This window comes from Notamacropus eugenii, chromosome 1 (assembly GCF_028372415.1).
Source record: "Notamacropus eugenii isolate mMacEug1 chromosome 1, mMacEug1.pri_v2, whole genome shotgun sequence".
NCBI lineage: Eukaryota > Metazoa > Chordata > Mammalia > Diprotodontia > Macropodidae > Notamacropus > Notamacropus eugenii.
The window spans coordinates 276,201,325-276,222,986 of NC_092872.1; the positions used below are offsets into that span (position 1 = coordinate 276,201,325).

The window sequence follows — 21,662 nt, forward strand, 5'->3', positions numbered from 1 at the left end:
AGTCACTTTTAGTAAGTCAAAAGTTTTGTTGGTTGATACTAGCCATAATAAGAGTGTTGTCTAGTATTTAAAGACCAGACTAAAAAAAAAGTCATTCATGTAGCCAGGATTACATTGGCCCAAGAAGACATAATGATATGTAAATCTATGCATTTTGGATGTGCACGTTCATACAAATAATGTATAGTTAATTCAGCCCTCCCTCACTCAAAACAAAGTCAAGTGCAAGTCATGTCGTCATTTCTCTGATGGCGTGGTCTTTTTTGGCAACAAAGGATGAACACACATATAGTTAATTATGCCACTTGTGATTCATAATGTAAAAAACATATAAGAAGCAATTAAGATAAAATCAGGCAAGTTGTTATGAGAATTAATTACTTCTGTGGCTCATAGGTGTTATTAAGAATGTGCTGATCAAGTGGTTTTCTATTTCAACTGATTATTCTTCAGAAGTAGGGGCTAAGCTCATTTCTGTCTGAAACAATGAATGTTTTGAATATTTACACCCCTATTTCAATGCCTTGGATCAAATCCCCATTTGTCCCACCCTAGTTGATTCTGCTAGTAAAGTTTGCTATGAGCTTACTTTCACATTCAATGCAGTGAGATTTTTGAAAAGTTATTTTATTTTTAATTTATGGAATAAAGCAAGCATATCCATGGCATAGTACAATAAAACATGATAATTCCATATGAAACTACAAATCTAATAAAGTGCAACACTCGTTTCTATTCAATTCTATTCTATTCCTTAAATTGATAAAAAAAAAAAAAACATTTATCTAAAACCAGTAGCAATCATCAAATCACAAAGTTTGTCCTGTAACTTTCTGGTAGTCACATATAAGAGAAGAATATCATATAGCAATATATTGGATATAAATGCACATTTTCCTCTTCATCTCTCACTTTAGAACCATTCATGAGGAAAGGGATTTTGAGAACGAACCATGACTGAACAAAACTGATTCAATTTCTTTGAAAACAAGGTTATAGAGATGCAACCCAATCTACAGAGAATTAAGTTAAGGACTCACATGTATGATAGAGCCAGAGGGAACTAGCTCATGAAAGTTGTTTGTTAAATTTTCAGTGTGAGCATTTACATCTCAAAAATTAGCAACCACAAATCAAGGTTTGATTTATAGTTTTATTGATTGTCTGGATCTTAGAAAGTGACAGAACAGTGGTAATAATTCAGATTAGATGGAAAATTTCACACATTTTTTTTTTCCTCAAAGAGGCAGTTGACAAGCATTTACAAGCACAGCCCTGTTTATGGTGAACTGACTTCTTTTTAAACATCTTCTTGAAGTAATTGTATTTAATTACTAAGATGCTATAATGTAATATTCCTTCTACTCTTCATCTCAAGAATTTTCTGGATTCCTAGGGTTTAAATGGAGAACTTAGTAGAACTCAATTCAATTTACTTAAATTTAGCAAATATTTAAAAACAATGCTCATAGTGTCAGACATCTAGTCCTTGAAGGTACCCCATAGACCACCCAGTTGACATATCTCATTTTACAGCTAATGACATTGAGGATCAGGAAAATAAATACACTTGCTCAAACTCATGGTCTGTAAATGTCATAGGTGGGATGTTCAAGGTACATGTCTGGAACTGAGGATTATAGCATGATTCCAAATCCAGGAATGTTCTCTATATCAAAATATTTTACATTCATAACTACCAATAATAGGAAGATCTTTCTTTTCCTGTTTTAAGAATTATAAAAGTTTCCCACTGTGATTTAGTTTAGCACATTTTCCACATCTGTGGCATGCTAGCTTGATATCTTTTGGCATGATTGTGACATGTTTGGCAAGGATAACACATAGATTGGTGTCCTCAAACAGGCTGACCAGATAGACTTTATTTGCCTTCTGCTCAGCCCCTATATCTGAATTTGAAGGCAGAGATCTGTTTTAATATTCTGACCAATTTCATGATCCAGACATTAGAAGAAAGTTTACAGATCAGAAATTTCTGATAATTTCTGATTTTATAGAGAAATTCAATTCAAGTAGAATATAAGAGTCTGTACTTGATTTAGAGGGTATAGGGGTGGAGAAGAAGGAATGACTTTGAGAAACGTAAGAAATATAATTGATAGGACCTGGACACTGCATAGGACATGTGTTGGAAAGGATGGAAGGAAATGAAGATAAAATAAAAAAGAGAAGAGGGGAGGTGGCACCACAAACAGAAATAATGAAGATGAAAGGAAGAACATTTTGGGGGTATGTCACTAAAATCACTATGCTTCTTCATATAATTCCTGCAAGGAGGTGATGAGACCAGGCATTGACAAAGTTGATGCTATGAAGTTAATCTCTCAAGGAATCCAGTGTAAGGGAGGAGGTGTAATAGAATCCAATACCTATTTAAGAAAATCATCACCTAAGATGTCCTTTTTTATTCTGCTGAGCTAGTACAACCAAAGACCTAATTATATACATGTTATTAATGAAAAAGAAGTTACAATGTCAATAACAATTGTAAGCTGGTTTTTGCCATGCACCAAGAATGATTCCTTTTGTTATAAATAGGACTTTGTTAAGTCTTTTTGAGTAATGAGTAATCAGTGAAGTGGATCTCTATTATAGAAAAAAAGAGTTCTGTCCTGCCTCTGCTTAGCATGTCTCTAACTACCCACTTCATCTTAGACTGTTTTTCCTTAAAACATCATCATGTTCTTCTCCATAGGCTCTTCCACATTCAATTTCTGGAGATATTAAGCTTTTTTTCCAGTGCCTTTTCCCAGTGATCTTCCAATATCTCATTCAATAAGGTTTTGATCTACTCACTGATGGCCAACCTACTTTCTAATTGAAGTGGATGCAGTATCAGCAGTCACAATTCAGACCTCATAAGAAGATGTTGATTACAAGGACAAGTTAACTACAGACATAGCATTATAAAGTTGCAGCTGTGGCTATTTATTGCTTTGATGTACTACAAGAGGGAAAGAAGTGTGTGATTTTTCTTATTAACAATTTTAATTAACTTTTAATTGATTTCTAGGAAGATAAATGGTTTCATTATAGCATCACATACTGAGTTCCTTTGCTGGATGTTAAACATCAATACAAACTTTTTGACAGTACTGCTGATAAAAGATTTTATTTTGGATTATCTTGCCAAACGTCTAGAAATTCAAACCTACTGCCTCACTCCCCCAGTCCCTGTTGCCCAACTTACTTAGTCTTCTTCAATGTTTCTTTCATTAATGCTGATATTTACAAGAATGGTGGAAATGCCAGCATATCATATCCCTTCACATCTTACCCTTAAATTTAAATTCAAATCTTGGATCTTTCAGAGCAGTCACTATTGAAATAGAAGTGCCCTTTCCTACAATTTAACACTGAATAATTATGGAATCTCTTACCTTCTGGGGATTGGATGAAGGAACTAGTGAAGTACAGTTTGGGGGAGAGAAGACCCAGACATACTATCATGTGAAAGAGGCAGCTAGTTCTGCTTGGCTCCTGTGGGCTGAGCAGGAGGAATGGAGCAATGATTGAAAGTTACTGCAATGATTTGATACCTAAAATAACCTGGCAATTAAAACTCTTCAAAAATAGAATGTAGTGCCTTGGGAGGAAATCATTCATGCCTTACTATCAGTCTTCAAATAAAAGTTGCATAGCCACTTGGAGATATTATAGAAGGAATAATTGTTCAATTATGACTTGGATCCAATTTGTTTCTAAGGCCCCTTTAAGTTTTGAGATTCTGTAAGTGATGATGACCAGATGAAGAGAACAAAATGTACTCTAATAAGAATTAATTCCCTTACTAGAGGATAAAAAGTGGGAATAGGGAGTGACACATGGCTATAGCTCTTGAAGGCTGTGCACAGTGACCTACATCTCATGTGCCTCACTCTTTACACCTTCTATATCAAACTGGAAAACTAGAAAGGATATGGAGAAGAATAATAAAATGACAAAGAGTAGGGAAATCATAACACGTTGTTCAGTCTGACTCTCCTTGATCCCATCTGGGGTCTTCTTGGCAGAGATACTGGAGTGGTTTGCCATTTCCTTCTCTAGTTCATCTTACAAATGAGGAAACTGAAGCAAATAGGCTTGAGTGACTTGCCCAGGGTCACACAGCTAGTATATGTCTGAATCTAGAGTTGAACTCAGAAAAATGAGACTTCATGACTGTAGGCCTAGAGCTCTATTCACTGAGCTCATTGCCCCATGACATATATGGGCTGAAAAAAGGGCTGATAATTTGTTTTTAACCAAGATGGATTGAAAATCCCGGCTAGCTATCTGAAATAGATGAAGAATCAGTCTTTAGAACTGGGATTGAATATAATCTGTATGTTCTAAGAGTTATGGAAAGTGTGAAAAGAAATGGAACAGAACTAGAACATCATGGGACTTTATGCTATAGAATATTATGGGCAAGTCATGTCTCTCCGGACTCTCATTTTCTCATGATTCTGAAACCAACTTTGAGGCTCCCTCCCCTTTGTACATATATAATTATTCAAATGCATTGAATTATGGAATTATTGAATGAAAAAGGAAATCAGATGCCATCTCTAAGCTACTCTTTTCAATATGCAATGAGTAGTGTGTGTTTGATGATTTGTACAGTTCCTTCCACACTGAAGTCTATGATTCTATAAACCTAAGAACGTGGAGGAAGTGTGGTGCAGAGGAAGGCAAAAGGAAAATTAAATTTAGAGTCAAAAGACATCAATTTGAATCTTGGATCTGCTTCTTACTACCTCTGTAACCTAGGGCAATTCACTTAAGGGCTGTCATGGAAGCATCTTTAACTGTACTGTTCTAGATCTTGCTATTGGACTCAGATGGCTCTGGAGGACAGAGGGAGGCTGTTGACTTTACACAGTCCTCCCTCCTTTATCCAATTTACTTAAAAATCATGAGGCAACTTTCCTGTCATGGTCCTCTTTGAGAACAAAGGACAAATATCAATCGATCAATATTCTTCTTGGATCCTAGAATTTAGAAATGGAATGAGCCATTTCCTGGACCAGTGACATTTCCAATATAAGAAGTGCTCAAGCAAAGCACCTAGATGACCACCTCTAAAGGGAAGCTGTATGGAAAAATCCATGCTTCAGGAAAGAACAGAATCAGATTCAATTGGAGACTTCAAAACTTTACCCCTGTTCAGTGCATACTGTTTTTCATCTACTTATGTACCATGACTCATGTCCTTCCTCAAACCCTCCTGAACAAAACAAACACCAATTAATTAAATTAGATCATCCCAAACCCCTCACACTAATGTGAACATATGGAGTAATTTTTAAGCATGGTTTTTCCTAAGCTAACACATTTATTTTTTTTCTCCTGGGTATCATAGTCTAAATATTGTCACCCTGATATGCAGTGAAGAAAAGACAGTTCAAGAGAAATTTCATACCATTATACTCCATACCCTCATTGCACTTTTTGGACAATATGATGTCATTTGCTATTCATATATTACATGTCCTATATAGGGAATTAAGGGAGGAAGGGTGGCATAATGGATTTGGAGTTATCCTCGGAAATTGGGCTATGAATTGTGCATCACCAATATTTTTTAAGGTATAGGGCAATTCATGTCATGCCCCAACTTTCAAATATTCAGTGGTTATCCCTGACAACAGGATAAAAAACAAATTTCTTATGCTGCAACCTAAGGACCTTCACGATCTTACTCCAACTTATCTTTCTGGCTTTCTTTCATATCAGCAACTTCTAGATTCCAGATGTTATTGACCACTAAATATTCTTCCAATTAGTCATTCCACTTTCCACCTATGTGGGTTTACTCCTCCTTCTGAGATTGTATTTTCTCCTGATTTCTACCTTTTGTAATTTTATCTTCCTTTAAGATTTAGCTTAGGGGCTATTGCTTCCATAAAAATTTTCCTGATTTCCCTCTACCACAGCTGCAAAACCACCCCAACACATATTTTCCTAGGGAATTTTATATCTCATTTGCTCACAGTCTACTCTGTGTTTGCATCCTCCCAGTGGAATAAAGTCTCCCTGAAGGTAGGGATTAATTCTTATTTTTTTCCCTTTTTATCCTACACACCTAACACAATGCCAATAATCATAATAAACACTTTTAAATGTTTGCCTAATTAGAGTTGAATCTTCTGATATTCTTAGCATGAGAGTTTTCTCTACTTTGTCATCCAACAATGATTAGCAGTGTACCTGACTTATAGTAGATACTTCATGAGTTATCTTTTCTGTTTAAAATGAATGACCATGTACATATATTCTAGAATTCCTCTTCCAACTTCAGTTTCTACTGGGATATTGCATCCCAAGAAGATGACTACTTTATTTTCTCAGAAATGTATTGTCAGTTCTTAGAGACTGAAAGCAGGACATGTTGGGTGATGCTAGAATAAGTAAGCCCCCATGGGCAGTGATATGGGGCACCAGAGAAAGCAATGGGTCTGATGTCAGGAAGACTCATATTTTTAGTTCAAATCTGCTCTCAGACATCTATTAGCAGTGTGATCCTGGGTAAGTCACTTAACCTTGTTTGCCTCAGCTTCTTATCTGTAAAATGAACTGGAAAAGAAAATGGCAACTTTAATATCTTTGACAAGAATACCTCAAATGGGACAAAGCGTCAGAAATAACTGAACAACAGCAACAAATAAACCACCTTCTCTTGTGATTATCAGTTGATATCAATTAGTCAGCAAGCTATAATTAGATTTTTTAAAAGTATATTTATTAAGGTGATAGAAGAAGAATTGGTAAAAAAGCTCCCAAAAGTCTGTGATACTGCCTTCCCCCAAAATAGACAGGACTAAGCACAGATTCAAGTAGGTGGTAATCTGACAATAATACTATGAAAAAAGAAATTCAGACCAACCTGATCAATAATATTCAAAGATTTAAAATAATCCATAAGAATGAAAGAACACAGTTTGGTCAAGATAGACATGATGCTTGATTTAATGACTCTAAAAGGGCCTACAGCTGAATAAATTTGATTAAACTTTTTGCATAGATGGTTAGGGTCATTGACATCATAGAATATAGAATAATAAAGCTAGATTTCACCTTTAGAACATAGAGTTTGAAAAGTGGAATGTATCATAGACCAACTATGCTCAAAATATAATCTGTGAAGCCCTAACTATCTCAAAGACCCTTTCAGCAGGTCCACAAGATCAAAACAATTTTTAAAATATTATTATAGCATTATTTGCCTATTAAAATACTCCTCCCTTTTCTAGCTATGTGTGAGGTCAGTGTTCCTTTATATAATTTCATTGAAACAATGTATAATAACAAATTGAATGCAAAATCGGTTGTCTTTTGTTAAGCCAAAGGTTGATGAGATTTGCAAAAAATATATAAAATAATGTCACTTCTCATTATTTTTTTGTTTTGGAAAATTATTTTTCATTAAAAAGTTACTTTATGTTAACAGGTCATGAGTTTATTATTGTTTTAATTAAATTAGTCAGTATTTTAAATTGTCAACTTTTATTTCTAATATAACAGATATTGACTGATAAAAACCATGTAAATAATAGCTCTTTGGAAACCTACATTATTTTAAAAGGGAAAAGTTGCTCTTAAGGAAAATCATTTTAGAACCCTGTCTTAGATCATAGTATATTCAAACTTGGAGGTGCTCACTGAATATTGACAAAACTTAATGTGTAAAATGTTAGATCTAGGGGACATCTTTGAAAGTAGAATTTCAGAGCTAGAATAAATTTTAGGACATATATTCTCAGAGCCAAGGAGAACCTTTTGACTACAGCATGCTAAAATTGAGAGGGATTTCAAATATAGATTAAAAAAAAAACTCTTTACTAGAAGGAAACTTAGAATGTCAAACAAAGAATGCCTGAGCTGTAAGGGATCTTCAAACATGGAATATCAAAGCAGAAGCATTCCTGAGAACATAGAACATAGAAAATCCAAGATAAATAACCTTAGCAATCATATCATTTAATTTCCTCATTTTATAGCCATGAAAACTAAAGCCCAGAGATGTTGAGGGAATTGTTTAAATAGTTGGATCTATCTTTTAGACTAGTGTATCACTTGATTTGTCTCAATGGGTAAGTCATTTAATTTAGTCATGCCACTAGTTTTACTCACTGTTTCTCCATTCTCAACTGACTGACCAATTGTTTGGCTATGTGAATTGGAGCAACTGTTTCTTATTGAGGCAGGACCCAGGAAAGACTGTGAAGTGGGAGAAGGCAATTGCTTGTATCACCTTTCCCCAGTACTGTTTACACTTTTCATTTTCCTCAGCTAGAATTCCTGTCCCATCACTCCCCATCATGTGTGGATCATGTAATCTTTTCTCAAAAGAGCTTATTCTCACCTAATTGTCAACTTAACCCAGGAATGCAATTAGCTAATAACTTTATAGCATACCTTTAAGGGGCCATTAGTATAGTCTTCTAATTTCCCCTGCTAAAGACCAAAAGAAATTAAACCCCAGTGGTAGAATTTTAAACATGGTACAATGAAAAAGGCTCTTGATTTAAAGTCAGAAAACATGAGTTAGAATCCTATGTCTGCCTGGATAACTTTAGGAATATCACTTTTTCCCTAAGGTTGTGTCCTCATTTACAAATCAAAGGAGTTGACTCTAATGCCCTTTCCAGCATAACATCTAGGAACCCATGAACTAACACTGGGGCAGAGATTTTAAGGTTGAGATACTCCTTGATGGGCCCTCTTCCAAATATCTGTAAGATTTTTCCTGTGCAATGGTTTATCACTACTTAAAATGATCTGACTCTAATGGTCTACCGCATGATTGTACATTGTACTCACAATGTCAACGTAATACACTATGGTCTATAAAATTGGATAAAGTGGCTTTATCATACTTGTAGAAATTACACAAGCCATGTGTTTCTGGCTCAACATCTACAAAATTGACCAGCCAAGTTCCTTGTTTTCTCCCTCTCCTTGGCATCAGTTACTCATAATTATCATTTCACAGCTGTTAAGATGGATTCCTGTTATTTTGAAGAAATACAACACAGTGCCTTGCAAAAGGGAATGCTGTTGAATAAAAACTGATCCTATTTTAAATTCCAGTTAGTTATATTTCGGATGAGAGTAATTACTTATCAGAATTTTTCTGTTGGGTTGATTTTTATTTGAGCCAAATCTTCATTTGGTTTAGAGTGATTATAGAGTTTCAAGTTTTCAGTGAAATATAGACTAACTCTTCCCTTTTACTTCTCTGCTTCTACTTCATGTGCTGAAGGAGCCCATCTAAGTTCTTGGAGGTTATGATAGCAGAGGATTCACAGTGTCAAGTCCTACTAATCCTACCAAGTAATATATTTCAAGTTCCAGGCCATTGATGTCTCTTGTCCTAGTACTAGCCTAGTATTAGACATTCAGAGAGGTTAATCAATGTCAATTTGGCTACTGGAAGAGGTGACTTTTACCCTTGAAACTCACAAAGATTATTGGCTACATGTATGAAAGGCTTATCATCAGAATTAATGGAGGGGTAACTCATGTATGAAATTACAGATCTTTTGAAGTTTTTAAGTATAAATTGATTATAGCTCCTAGAAATGATCAGGGGTGATTTAGACTATTTACGAGATCCTGTTTCTCTTTTCCATGTTTGTCATCCTTAGACACTTGCCATCTTTTGATCATTTTATCATCAAAAAAGCATATATGATTTAACTATGTCTGATCATGAAGAATAACTCTTTCATCAATTTATGATAGGCATAGGAACTGGACTGGTGATTTCATTGGTATAAGAAACTCCCAGTGAGAAATATCTTCTACCAAATGCAGGTCAGCACAATCTTTGAAAGTTCTACCATCTTGGAGCAATGTGTAGAGCACTACAAAACAAAGTGACTTGACCAAGGTTACTTGATTAGTATTTGTCAGAGGAAGACTTGAATATTGATCTTCCTGGCTCAGAGGCCAGCTTTCTATGTAGTACACCATGTCACCTGTCAATGAACCTCAAAGAACAATTCTTAAATTGTTATGTGTAAAATAAATAGAGAAAATATGGTCCCTGCCTCGATGGGGTTTAGAGTCGAGTAGCACATTAAAAACTGCTCTCTCTAGATTTTATGTAGACATATATGTAGTAAACATAAAGTCAATTAAATAAAAAAGCAACGTTCAAAGAAGATACATCATATGTGAACATTCTTATCTACATGGGTGTACATGAGGGAAAGCACAGCGATGGGAGGGATAATATAAGAAAGGGATGGGCGAATCTTATGTCTAAACGGGTACAACCAGATCTCTCAGTTTTTCTCCAACTGATGCAATGAAGCTTTATAATATAGGTAAGAACTCAGAAGTTCTTTGAAAAAGACAGCTTTCTATAGCTCTCATATATTCTCTTACATCCTTTCCTTCATTTTCCCTTATTTCCCTTTAAGTTTCTTTCTGTCTGTTCTTCTTTTCACCTTTATCTTCCTTCCCTTCTTTTTTCTCCATGACATTTTCTTTTAATTTACATGATAGACAGTTAGAATAGCCAGACAATCATCACCAAATGTTAATAGGATACTTTTGCTGACAAAGCTCAGCATTTAGGAAGAGAAACATAGAGAGTTCTTCCTAGGAAGATACCTGAAAAACAAGCTTTATTGTTCCATAAAAAGACATTTGGTAAATCCATAAAGATAAAAATTGCTTTAATCTTGAGGATTTTTGTCTTACATTAAGCTTACAGGGAAATTGCATGGAAAAATAGATGCATAAATATGTTGGAATCTAGAGAGCTCCAAAATTGAGGAGGGAGAGATCAAAGGCAGGAAGTGAATTTCCTTGAATAAATCACTTTAAGTGTTGTCAGGAAAGGTTTATTTGAATAGTAAATTATGGTTTTTTCCATTTCAGCTGTCTTTCAAACATTTACAATAAAAAGAAGTTAGACATTTTTTTGATAATGTGTTTGGTTTCCCATGGAGAATAGTCTAATGCCAATTACTTTAAAGCTACTTTACAAACTATTATTATTACAATATACTCAATCACTGATGATAATTATCAATGAATAATACCATAGCTTATGGAGCAGTGATTTCATATGTGCTTATACTCCATCTTCTGACATACTATGCAACCTTTCTATTATTTGATAACTAAACTCCTATCATCAAAACCTCATCATGTTACAGCTATCCTAGAGATACATCTAAGTGTAATTGGAATAATATTTAGGAGTACTTTCTAAAAATTTTTTTCTCAAAACATTGAGTGCGTGAATAGTATAGTTTTAGGAGAAGAGTGATATGGGATGATCCTTGCCCTATGGAATTTATAGTCTAGATAGCATATGGTTTAATATAAAAAAGAGAGATTAGATTTATTTTGCTTGATCAAGGAAAGCAAAACCAGGAAGAATTGGTAGAAGCTGCAGAGAGGAAATTTTAGGCTTGATGTAAAGAAAAATGCCCTAACAGTTAGTGCTATTCTGAATTGAAGTAGCCTGGTTACCTCTGATGTAGGGGGCTCCAATTCATAGGAATTGGAGCAAAGAATGGTTACTCTTTAGGTATATTGAAACAAAATTTTGTTTTTGAGAATAATTTGAATTGGACAGCCATTGGAGCCCCATACAACTCTGAAATTTATTGCACTTTAGTTGTTGAGTGCTTTGAGGTTTAGAGTGTCCTTTTAGAATATTGTACCTCCCTAATTCTGATATTGACACACATTGAGAACACAATTGAACAAGAATTTAAATTGATAGTAAAGAGTGAGCAATTTAACTTACATCACAATTATAAGTAATCATTATCCCTGAATAAAGAAATTCAGTGATAGTGTCATTTCACGTCTAACCAATTGTTTTGTCTTTGTAATGTATATTAGTGTAATTAGAATGACATTTAGGAGTATTTTTTAAATTTTCTTTCAAAACAGTGAGTACATGAATAATGGACCATCTATGGTCCATTAAATACAACCATAGGTTCTCTTCATTCATTTATTTATTGGTTTGTTTATTTGTTCATTCATTCATTAGTTCTTTTATTCATATTCATCCATCCATCCATCCATCCATCCATCCATCCATCCATCCATCCATCCATCTATCTATCTATCTATCATCTATTTTTACCATGTGAAATGGCACACATGTATAATCCCTACTTCAAGGGGAGGCAGAAACTAGTGGATCTCATGAGGCTGTGAGTTCTGAATTGCAGCAAGCTAAGCTGATAGTTTGTCTACAGCGCCTGACATTAATATCATGAGACCCTTTGGTCAGAATCACCAAACTTCCTAAGGAAACACAAACTAAAAAATCTCAGAGAATGGCCAAAGATTTGCTGATCAGTAATAGGAAAGTAGCTAGGAGACAAAGTAGGTAGAATTCTGGGCCGGGAGTCAAGAAGACCTGAGTTCAAATCTGCCCTCAGATACTTACTAGCTGTATGATTCTGTGAAAGTCACTTAACCCTGTTTGCCTCAGTTTTTTTATCTGTAAAATGAACTGGAGAAGGAAATGGCAAACCCCTCCAGTATCTTTCCCAAAAAAACCCAAAATAAGATCACAAAGAATCAGACATGACTGAAATGACTAAAGAACAATAATACCCCAATGGGCTTCCAAATAAAAAATAAAATAATTAAAAACTAGCAGTCTTCATGAATGTTTTATATATATATATATATATATATATATATATACATTAGATATGCATACATATTTACATATGTATGTATGTATTTACATGAACATATATGCATATATAGCTAATATTTAAGTAATTTATTAAAATTTATAATTCATGAAATTATTTTAATCTCCTTGTTTCTCATCCCTTCAGGCCACTGATCCAGATGCTGGCATAAATGGTCAAGTACACTACAGTCTGGGAAACTTCAACAATCTTTTTTGGATCACTTCAAATGGGACTATTTACACAAGAGTTAAGCTTAACCGGGAAGTAAGAGACTACTATGAGCTTGTTGTGATAGCAACAGATGGGGCTGTGCATCCTCGACATTCAACACTGACCCTGGCAATACGGGTCTTGGATATTGATGACAATAGCCCTGTTTTCACCAACTCTACCTACACAGTTGTTGTGGAAGAGAATCTCCCAGCAGGAACCATCTTCCTTCAAATAGAAGTATGTGAAAGGAATGACACCTTCTTAGACCTACATCAGTATATCTCTAGATCATCTGTCCATAAATCATTTTTCTTCTTGAAATTTATTAATAGAACACACATATAGTAGGATAAAAGACTGAAGATAGTTTATGTTGGTCAATCAATGTTTAGTTATTAATTACTTACTATATTCCATGCACTGTGGGCATCAGAGTACAAAGAAAGAAACAATTCCTAACGGTAAAGAGATTCCTTACATTCTAACATATGAATGTATGAATGTTTGTAGAGGCATACAAGCATATGTTAGAATATGTTATTTATTCTAATTTATTCTTTTTAAAAACCTGTTCTCAGATTTGTTGAACTGGAATTTGAGAGAAGAGAAAATAGATATCATTTTCTCCATTCTTGCCTCTTCCTCTTGAATTCCATAGATCCCTGTAAAGTTCAGTCCAAGTACCACTTCCTACAATATCCTTTGTAAGTGCCCTACTCTCCTAATTATTTTAGATTTATTTTGAATGTATTTTGTTTTTACCTAATGCGGTACATGACTCTTCCTTCATCACTTGTAATATAAGGTCCTTGAAGGCAGGGTTTCTTTCCTTTTTGCATTTTTATCCCTAATCTCTGGCACATAGAGGGCATCTAATGATAGTATATAGGATTTAATTGAGCAAATTATCTTTGAAATGAAATTATCCATGTTGAAAAAGAAAAAAAAAAAAGCCTAAAGGTTCTATCCTTAATGTAGTTTTCACTAATTTTTTTTTGTTATTGCTGTTCTTTATTTCTTAGTTTAATTTTATTAGTAACAGCACATTTGTTAGTATATGTATTTTTCTCTCTCTCCAAAATTATTGTATGTCATTCCTTTAGGGAGGGAACTCTTTTGTCATTATTCTTATTGTTGTTATCCTCAACATCTAGCATAGTACCTGGCACATTTTAAGCTGGTGATTAATAAATGCTTGTTAAGTGAAAGAATGAATGAATGATTGTGTAGAAATTTGAGAAGTCTACACAGCACCCATGGCACTAAAGCTCTACTTGACTTGATCCTTCATCTATTTCACTCTTTAGAACTCCCCCAATCTAAAGCCTGTTTTAATTGTGTCATGACAGGCAACTGATGTTGACCTTGGTGCCAATGTTTCCTACCGGATCCGAAGCCCAGAAGTGAAACACTTATTTGCCCTGCACCCCTTCACAGGAGAATTGTCCCTGTTAAAGAGTTTGGATTATGAATCCTTTCCAGAGAATGAAGCCTACATCACTTTTCTCGTGGAAGCTTTTGATATTGGAGGAACCATGCCCCCAGGCATTGCCACTGTCACAGTGATCGTGAAGGTAAGCAAGAGATAACATATGCTCAAAAATTAACTTGGGCAGATATATCCAAGAACCACGGCATTTGGACGTGTTGGTCACTGAATTTTTAACCATTAATGTATCATTTTCTTATCTCATGAATATCTTCTCTGTTAATTTTCCTATTTGTGATGTCTTTTAATTTTTTGAACAACTGCTTGAAGTGTTTATGCTGTGCTTTCTACTCACTTATGTTTTCTTTTTCCCCTCTATAAACAAGACATTATAAATACAGGAAAAAATGAAAAACAGAACCATGCAAATTTTAAAAAGAGAAAGTGTAGTAAAGAGAGTATTCCCTTAAGTCAGGAAGGCTTGAGTTCATTTACCACCTCTGACAGAGTAGATGTATGATCCTGGACAGAGCACTTAATCTCTAACCTTAGGCAACTTTCTAAGAATATAAATTTGCAGAACAGTACCTATGATGCCTGTTGGTCATAGACTTGCTAAGCAAAAGAAGCTACGAGAATAGAATGGATTGTGACCGTATGAAAGGAGAAATATGGTGGTATAAAGTGTAAGAAGATTGGAAAGGTAGAAAGGGCCAGGTCATAGAAGGTTTTGTTATCAATACTAAAATCTGGAAGAAATTTGATTTGTTCTAGTCTTTCCCTTAGAAAAGTATCCATTTAGATGGTTCTATAGGATCGTGTGTTTTCATGGAGACAGCATAACTAACAATATATTGAATGCTTAACTTTTCATTATATCTAATTTCATTTATTTAATTAAATTCAACATACATTTATTAAGCCACTACTATGTTCTTGACACTGGGGAATTGAAGGGAAGGATATTAGTGGAAATAAAAAATATAACTTTCCTTGATTTACATTGTATGAGGGAAACAACATACATAAATAACAGTGATACAAAATAAAGAGGAGAATCTGGGGCCAGGGTTACCGGGAAAGGGAAATAAAGAAAAAGCTACCTCTTTGAGCTTGTGGTTTACCTCAGACTTGGAAGGAAGGAAGGAAGCTCGTATCTAAGAGACACAAATGAGAAGAGAATGCATTCCAGGTATCAGGGGTAGATTGTGCAAAGTCATAGAGATGGAGGATGACCAGATGTCAAGCATGGACAGTAGCAAAGAAGTCAATTTTTCTGTACAGTAATAGTAATACAGAGTGATTTATAATAAAGTTAGCTCAGGGTCAGACTGTGAATGCTCACCAGTGGAGTACTTGATCAAAGGAAAGAATCCCCAGTGCCATAGTGTCAGAACTGCTTAGATTCAAGATTTTATATCAGTTTTTGAGTTGCATATACAGACTCCAGACTCCAGATAACCTTCTGGGCAGCCAATCAGAGGTTGATTCCATATCAGCAAAGGTCTTCATTCTGGCAAATTACAAAAAAAGACTTATTGCATCTGGCAATACCAGATTTTGAAACTTAAATCCTTCCTGGATCCTGTGCTTATCTCCTCTCAGCTTCTCAGCTGTCAAGGCATATATATTAGGTGACTCTATTAGATGTTTGTAGGTATGGTTCCACCAAACGAAGTTCTGTTTACATCATTCCTTTCCAGATCTGGTATCCCCAAGAATATTTCTAGGTGGAATCTGCCTAGAACATTTTTGTTGTTCAATCATTATGACTATTTCTCATTCTGTTTGGGGTTTGCTTAGCAAGGATGCTGGAATAGGTTGCCATTTCCTTCTCGAGCTTATTTTACAGATGAGGAAACTAAGGCAAACAGGGTTGAGTAACTGGCCAATGGTCACATCTCAACATATGACCTCACTCAAGAAGTTTCTGTGCCTTCCTATTACATTAAAGATAAATTTCTCCATTAGATATTTAAAAACCTTTGCAACTTGACTGCAACACAGTTTTTGAAGATGATTTCAACCTTTTCTAGTTCATGAAGTATATTTTCCAGACTAACTGTACTCCTTCCTGTTTCCCAGGCATGTATTTTTTTCTCCAGTCACCATGTGTTTGCTAGAGTCCTGTCTCTGGTTCAAGTTTCCTAAAAGCTTCTAGTACATCATTTTCCTCGCTTGCATACTGAGGGAATTGGACTAGATGGTATCGAATATGTCTTTTCACTTTAGAGTTTCTGGCACACAATAGAGCTTAACAAAATTCTTATTGAACTGAATGTTGTACAAGGAGCTCATTTCTAGACATATCCAGGAAGGCTATTTTGACTTTTTTCTCTCATTTAAGTAATTGTTCATGATTCCCAGCTATCTTGTGGTTTAGAAATTGGCTTGATTTCATCCCAAGCTGCCCCGATTGCTTGTTGCAGGGAATGTTAGGTACAGGATTAGCCTGAGTAAATGAATGCCTTAATGTTCTGTCCTCAACAACATCCTGCTGACATTACCTAGGACTAGCTAGGAGGATACATTTTTTAAAGATTCCCTCAGGAATTGACCTTGGAACTGACAAAAAACATCCTAAGCCCAACTCATTTTTATATTTGATTATGTCTTTTTTTGTTATTATTTTTCTATACACAGGACGCAAAGAAATATTATTAACTAAAACTGCCAATTTCCCCAAGATTGAGTTGTCCATGTATAATCTGTGGCTTACAGTAATTACCAGACTTGTCTAAACCCTCACAGCCAATTAGGGTTAATTCATACTGTTTTACACAGGGACAGCTAAGTTTATAACCAAGAACTAGGCTAAGCCATATCTCCTAACCATTTGTTTCTTCTGTTATATCTGGCTGACTCCCCTTGTTTCTTGAATTTAATATTGAAATAAAGTACCCATGCCAGTCATTTGGTATCGATATGCAAACATGATATGATTTAAAATGTTTACCATCAACGAATAATTAAAAATGTATGTAGCTATCTGCAAAATGATGATGATCATGATAGATGACGTTTATACAGGACTTATTATGTGTCTGGCTCTATGCTAAGCACTTTAAAATTTTTATTTCATTTGATCCTCACAATACGGCAACTAGGTGGTGTAGTGGATAGAGTGTTGGATCTGAAGTCAGGAATACTTGTCTTCCTGAGTTCAAATCTGGCTTCAAATATTTATTAGATTATGATCTGGGGCAAGTCAGTTAACTCTATTTTCCTTAGTTTCTCATATATAAAATGAACTGGAGAAGGAAATGGCAAACCACTCCAGTATCTTTGCCAAGAAAACCCGGAATGGGGTCATGAAGAATCAAGTATGACTGAAATGACTCAGCAGCATCATAGTGACCCTCAGAGGAAGGTGCTACTATTATATGCTTTTTACAAATGAGGAAAAAGGCAAACAGAGATTAACTGATTTTCCCAGGATCACTCAGATGGCAAATATCTGAAGGTGGATTTGAACTCATATCTTTCTAACTCCAGGCACAGTACTCTATCCATTGTATCACCTGACTGCCTAAATGAAACTAGTTGCATGAATCCTTTAAGTAAAGTTGTTTAAATGAGTATGCCAGTGCAAGGAAGGGAGAGAATATTGCTTTTTGGTTAAATTAGGTTAAAATTGTGTTTTTCTAAAGTTAAAAAAACAACAAAATAAATAATGTTTCTTTAATCTGTGAAGGAAAAGGCACTTATTAAATACTTGGCATGTGCCAAGTACAGTGTTAATTGCTTGAGTTACAAATAAAAAGAAGCAAACGGTCTCTGTCCCCAAGGAGCTCACATTGAGAGATAAATGGTACCAAAATCTGTTAATAAAAGATATAAAACATATTGGGAAGTTGTCCTTGAAGGAAATATGAGTTCTGGTAATCGTGCAAGTGTTGGAGAGGATAGCCAGGAAAGGCTTCCTATAGTAGGTCATCTTTGAGCTAAGGTTCAGAGCAAGCCAGAGTCTAAATGGCAGAAATGAAAAAGAACATTTCTAGACATGAGGAATGACCAGGGAGGGTAAAGGAAGGAGGTAGCAGATGGAGTATTGAGTGGGAGGAAACAGCAAGTAACAATCAGTTAAATTATGGAGCAAGTGGAGGGCAATTATGAGTGAGAAGAATGAAAAAAGAAATACTTTTGCCTTAATGAATCTTAGAACTCATGCCATCTAATGATTACTTAAAAATGACTGTAGGGAGAGGAGGTGAACTACCTTTTATGTTTCTAAATTCTCCATCTAACCTTCTTGTGGGGGAGAATAAGGTATTTTTTAATACACACACACACACACACACACACACACGTGTGTGTGTGTGTGTGAACACTTTTTGTCCTCCATAAAGCTTATGGAATGAATTGAAGAAACACATGACTGAAATAACTTCATTTGTTGGAATGCTGGGGAGTTCCATTCCTGAAATTTGATTGAACTTTTAATGGGAAAGTTTGAATTGGAATTGTGTTCTGAAAAGTGTTAAAGTAGTCCAGGAAGAATAGTTTACTAGATTATCATTGCTTTGTCTCCATGATGACCTATTCAGCTATTTGGAATCAATCCTTTTAGTGACAGAGTAGGAAACTCATGGAGTCACGAAAGGGCACTGCAGAACAGTGTTCAGAAGGCACCTGTGTATTAGTGTCTAATTGTATGTGAAACCAGAGCACCATAGTGGAAATTGAGCCAGCCTCAGAGTTGAGAGACTTACGTTGAAGTCCTATCTCTGACACATACTGACTGTGTGAACCATAAGATAGAATTTAATCTGTTGGTGCTCCCAAGTGACTTTTCCAAATTTTCACTTGTAGGTATGCTAATCTGTTTTGGTATAGGTTTTGCAGGGAGAGGACAATATATAAATGAAATCATAGATTAGGGTAAAAAGTATACTGAATAAAAAATACAATAAAATGCAGTGCCATTCAGTACAACAAATGTAACACTCTGGATATATGGAGATATATATAAGAACTCTGGAGTTTTTCTCCAGAGCTGTACAGAATTTGCCCATTGGTTCACAGAACACCCAGAATGTTTTACCTCGTTCCTAAAACAAGGGCAAGGCAGGAGGGCTTGCCCAATCCTGGTGAAACTGTAGATTTGCATGGTATCATGGGTTTTTGCTGCACCTCTTTTATAGAACTTATCTAGCCTTTGGCACAATGCACAAGATACTATTGTGAAGGCTTCAGGAGCAATTTAAGGGTTGTTCAAATTAGGTTCAGGAGATGGATTAATCAATAAAGGAAATTCCTTATAGAATGAATTGTACATACACAGGCTTTTCTATGCCAGGGGAAGATATATCATGTGCCTGTAAACCTTGAAGTGAAGGATAGGAAGAATTTATAGACAATGAAAGAAGAGCTAGCTTCCTTCTTTATGGCTCTGTTTCTGCTACTTAAAACACCACCTCCTTGGATAGGAAATGTTAAGACATTGACATGAAGATATATCACCCTATAAAGTATATTGTAAGTTAGTTTTTAAAGGGGGGAAACTCCGTGCCTTTGGAGTCTGAGAACCTGCATCCAATAGCAACTCTATTCTATGCTGTATAATTTTGGACATCTTGCCTCCTGGAGCCTGACTTTACTCATCTGTAATAAAGATAGTGAAGGGGCAAGCCTAGACTTTCTCCTAGGTCCCTTTCTGTCCCCAGCAACTATGATGCAAAGTAAAATTTGTTCATTGATAATCTTTAGAGTTTAAGCTGGTACAGGAGAATAAACCCTGAACTGGGAGACTGGAGGTCTGGACTGTAGTCTTGGCTCAGCCAGGGAGTGACCTTGGACAACTCATATATCCTTCTTCATCTGAATTAGATAATTCCAAAATGCCCTCTGGACCCCAAAGTTTTGTGAATTCATGATACCAATAACTGAGTGCTGGGAATTATAGAAAAATGTAACTTCACTTTCAAGAATTGTGCTTTGAAAATAAATTAACACTTTTCAATAACTAAAATATGAAAATTAAGAGAGGAATTCATTCATACATGACCATAAAACTAGAACTGCAGAAGATCATAGTCCATTTCACAGATTAGGAAACTAAGGCTCCTATTGGTGAAATGACTTGCCCCAGATCATAGAGGCATCGATAGACAAAGAATTTTAACCCAGGTCTACTTACTCCAAAGTCAGGATGATTTCTATCATGCACTGCTCCCTGTCCTCCATTCAATTTAATTAGATTTAATTTAAAAATAAATATTTAGTAAGTACAAGTATTTGTAAGGCATTGTACTAGACAGTGGGGTGACAAAACAGTATAAAAAATAAGCCCTGGTTTGAATCAGGGAATACAATATTCCCCCAAATTAGCATTTCTATGGCAATTAAAGAGGAAGAGATAATTGAGGATAGCAGTTAAATATCTTGGGGATATACGAGGATAATAATAACATCCCGTGGTTTGTCACATGCTTTTCGAATGTCAAAGACCATGAATTAAGCAAGGATCTCTTGTTCTTTATCCTTATGAAACACCTAGAAAAAGAAATCAAGAACAAAGTCTTCAGATTGCACCAAATAAGTTGGGGTTGCTGACTCCAAAAATCTAGATAAAAATTCAAAGTAACCTTGTAATGTCCCTTCTATGTTACCAGAAGCCATCACTGGCTTACAGGTACCACTGCAGAGTCCAGCACCGCAAAGTATTAGAAGATACTTTCATGAGCCACTATGATCCTACTTAAATAGTAGCAATTCTAAAATAATAATTAATAATAATAATAAATAACATAGATATATAGAGAGATACTTCTTTAGGGTTTGCAAAGTATTTTTCATTTGGTGTCTTATAGCAACCCTGTGAATTGGATGCTATTATTATCCCCATTTTACAGGTAAAAGAACTAAGGCTGAGATGTTAAATAATTTGCTCAAAGTCTTACAGGAAATAAATGTCTGAGGAAGGATTTTGAACTCAGGTCTTCCTAACTCCAAGTCCATTATTCCATCTATTATGCATCCTAGCTCTTTCCTGATGATCTAAGTCCCAACCCAAGACTCCAGCTCTGAGAATCTTTTCTGTCTTAGTTCAGGTGGCATCTCCTTAAATATGTCTTTCCTGATTGCCGCAGTCAGATGCTTCCTCTCCAGGTTCCTGTTAATATATACTTACATCTCTGTTTCCACGTTGTATGCATTAAGTATATTATAATCTCCTCGAAGGCAGGGACATCTTTTGCTTGTTTATGTCATTATATCCCAAAGGTATAATGTAGTGTAGCATCCCCTTTGAAGATATTTCTCCAGCTCTCAATCTCATTGGCAAGACAAGTCTCCAGAAGCCAGCTACTATTATTACCCTCGCAGGG

General features: G+C 35.3%; 1 protein-coding gene across 2 annotated transcripts in view; it reads left to right on the plus strand.

Annotated features, from left to right (window-relative positions):
- Positions 1-21,662, plus strand: part of PCDH15 (protocadherin related 15) — a 2,324,555-nt gene that overhangs the window by 2,059,987 nt on the left and 242,906 nt on the right. For both annotated transcript variants that reach the window (XM_072628920.1, XM_072628919.1), the window contains 2 exons: positions 12,837-13,142; positions 14,255-14,479. In XM_072628920.1, coding sequence (XP_072485021.1) covers positions 12,837-13,142; positions 14,255-14,479 — 531 coding nt within the window. The remainder of the gene's footprint in view (positions 1-12,836; positions 13,143-14,254; positions 14,480-21,662) is intronic.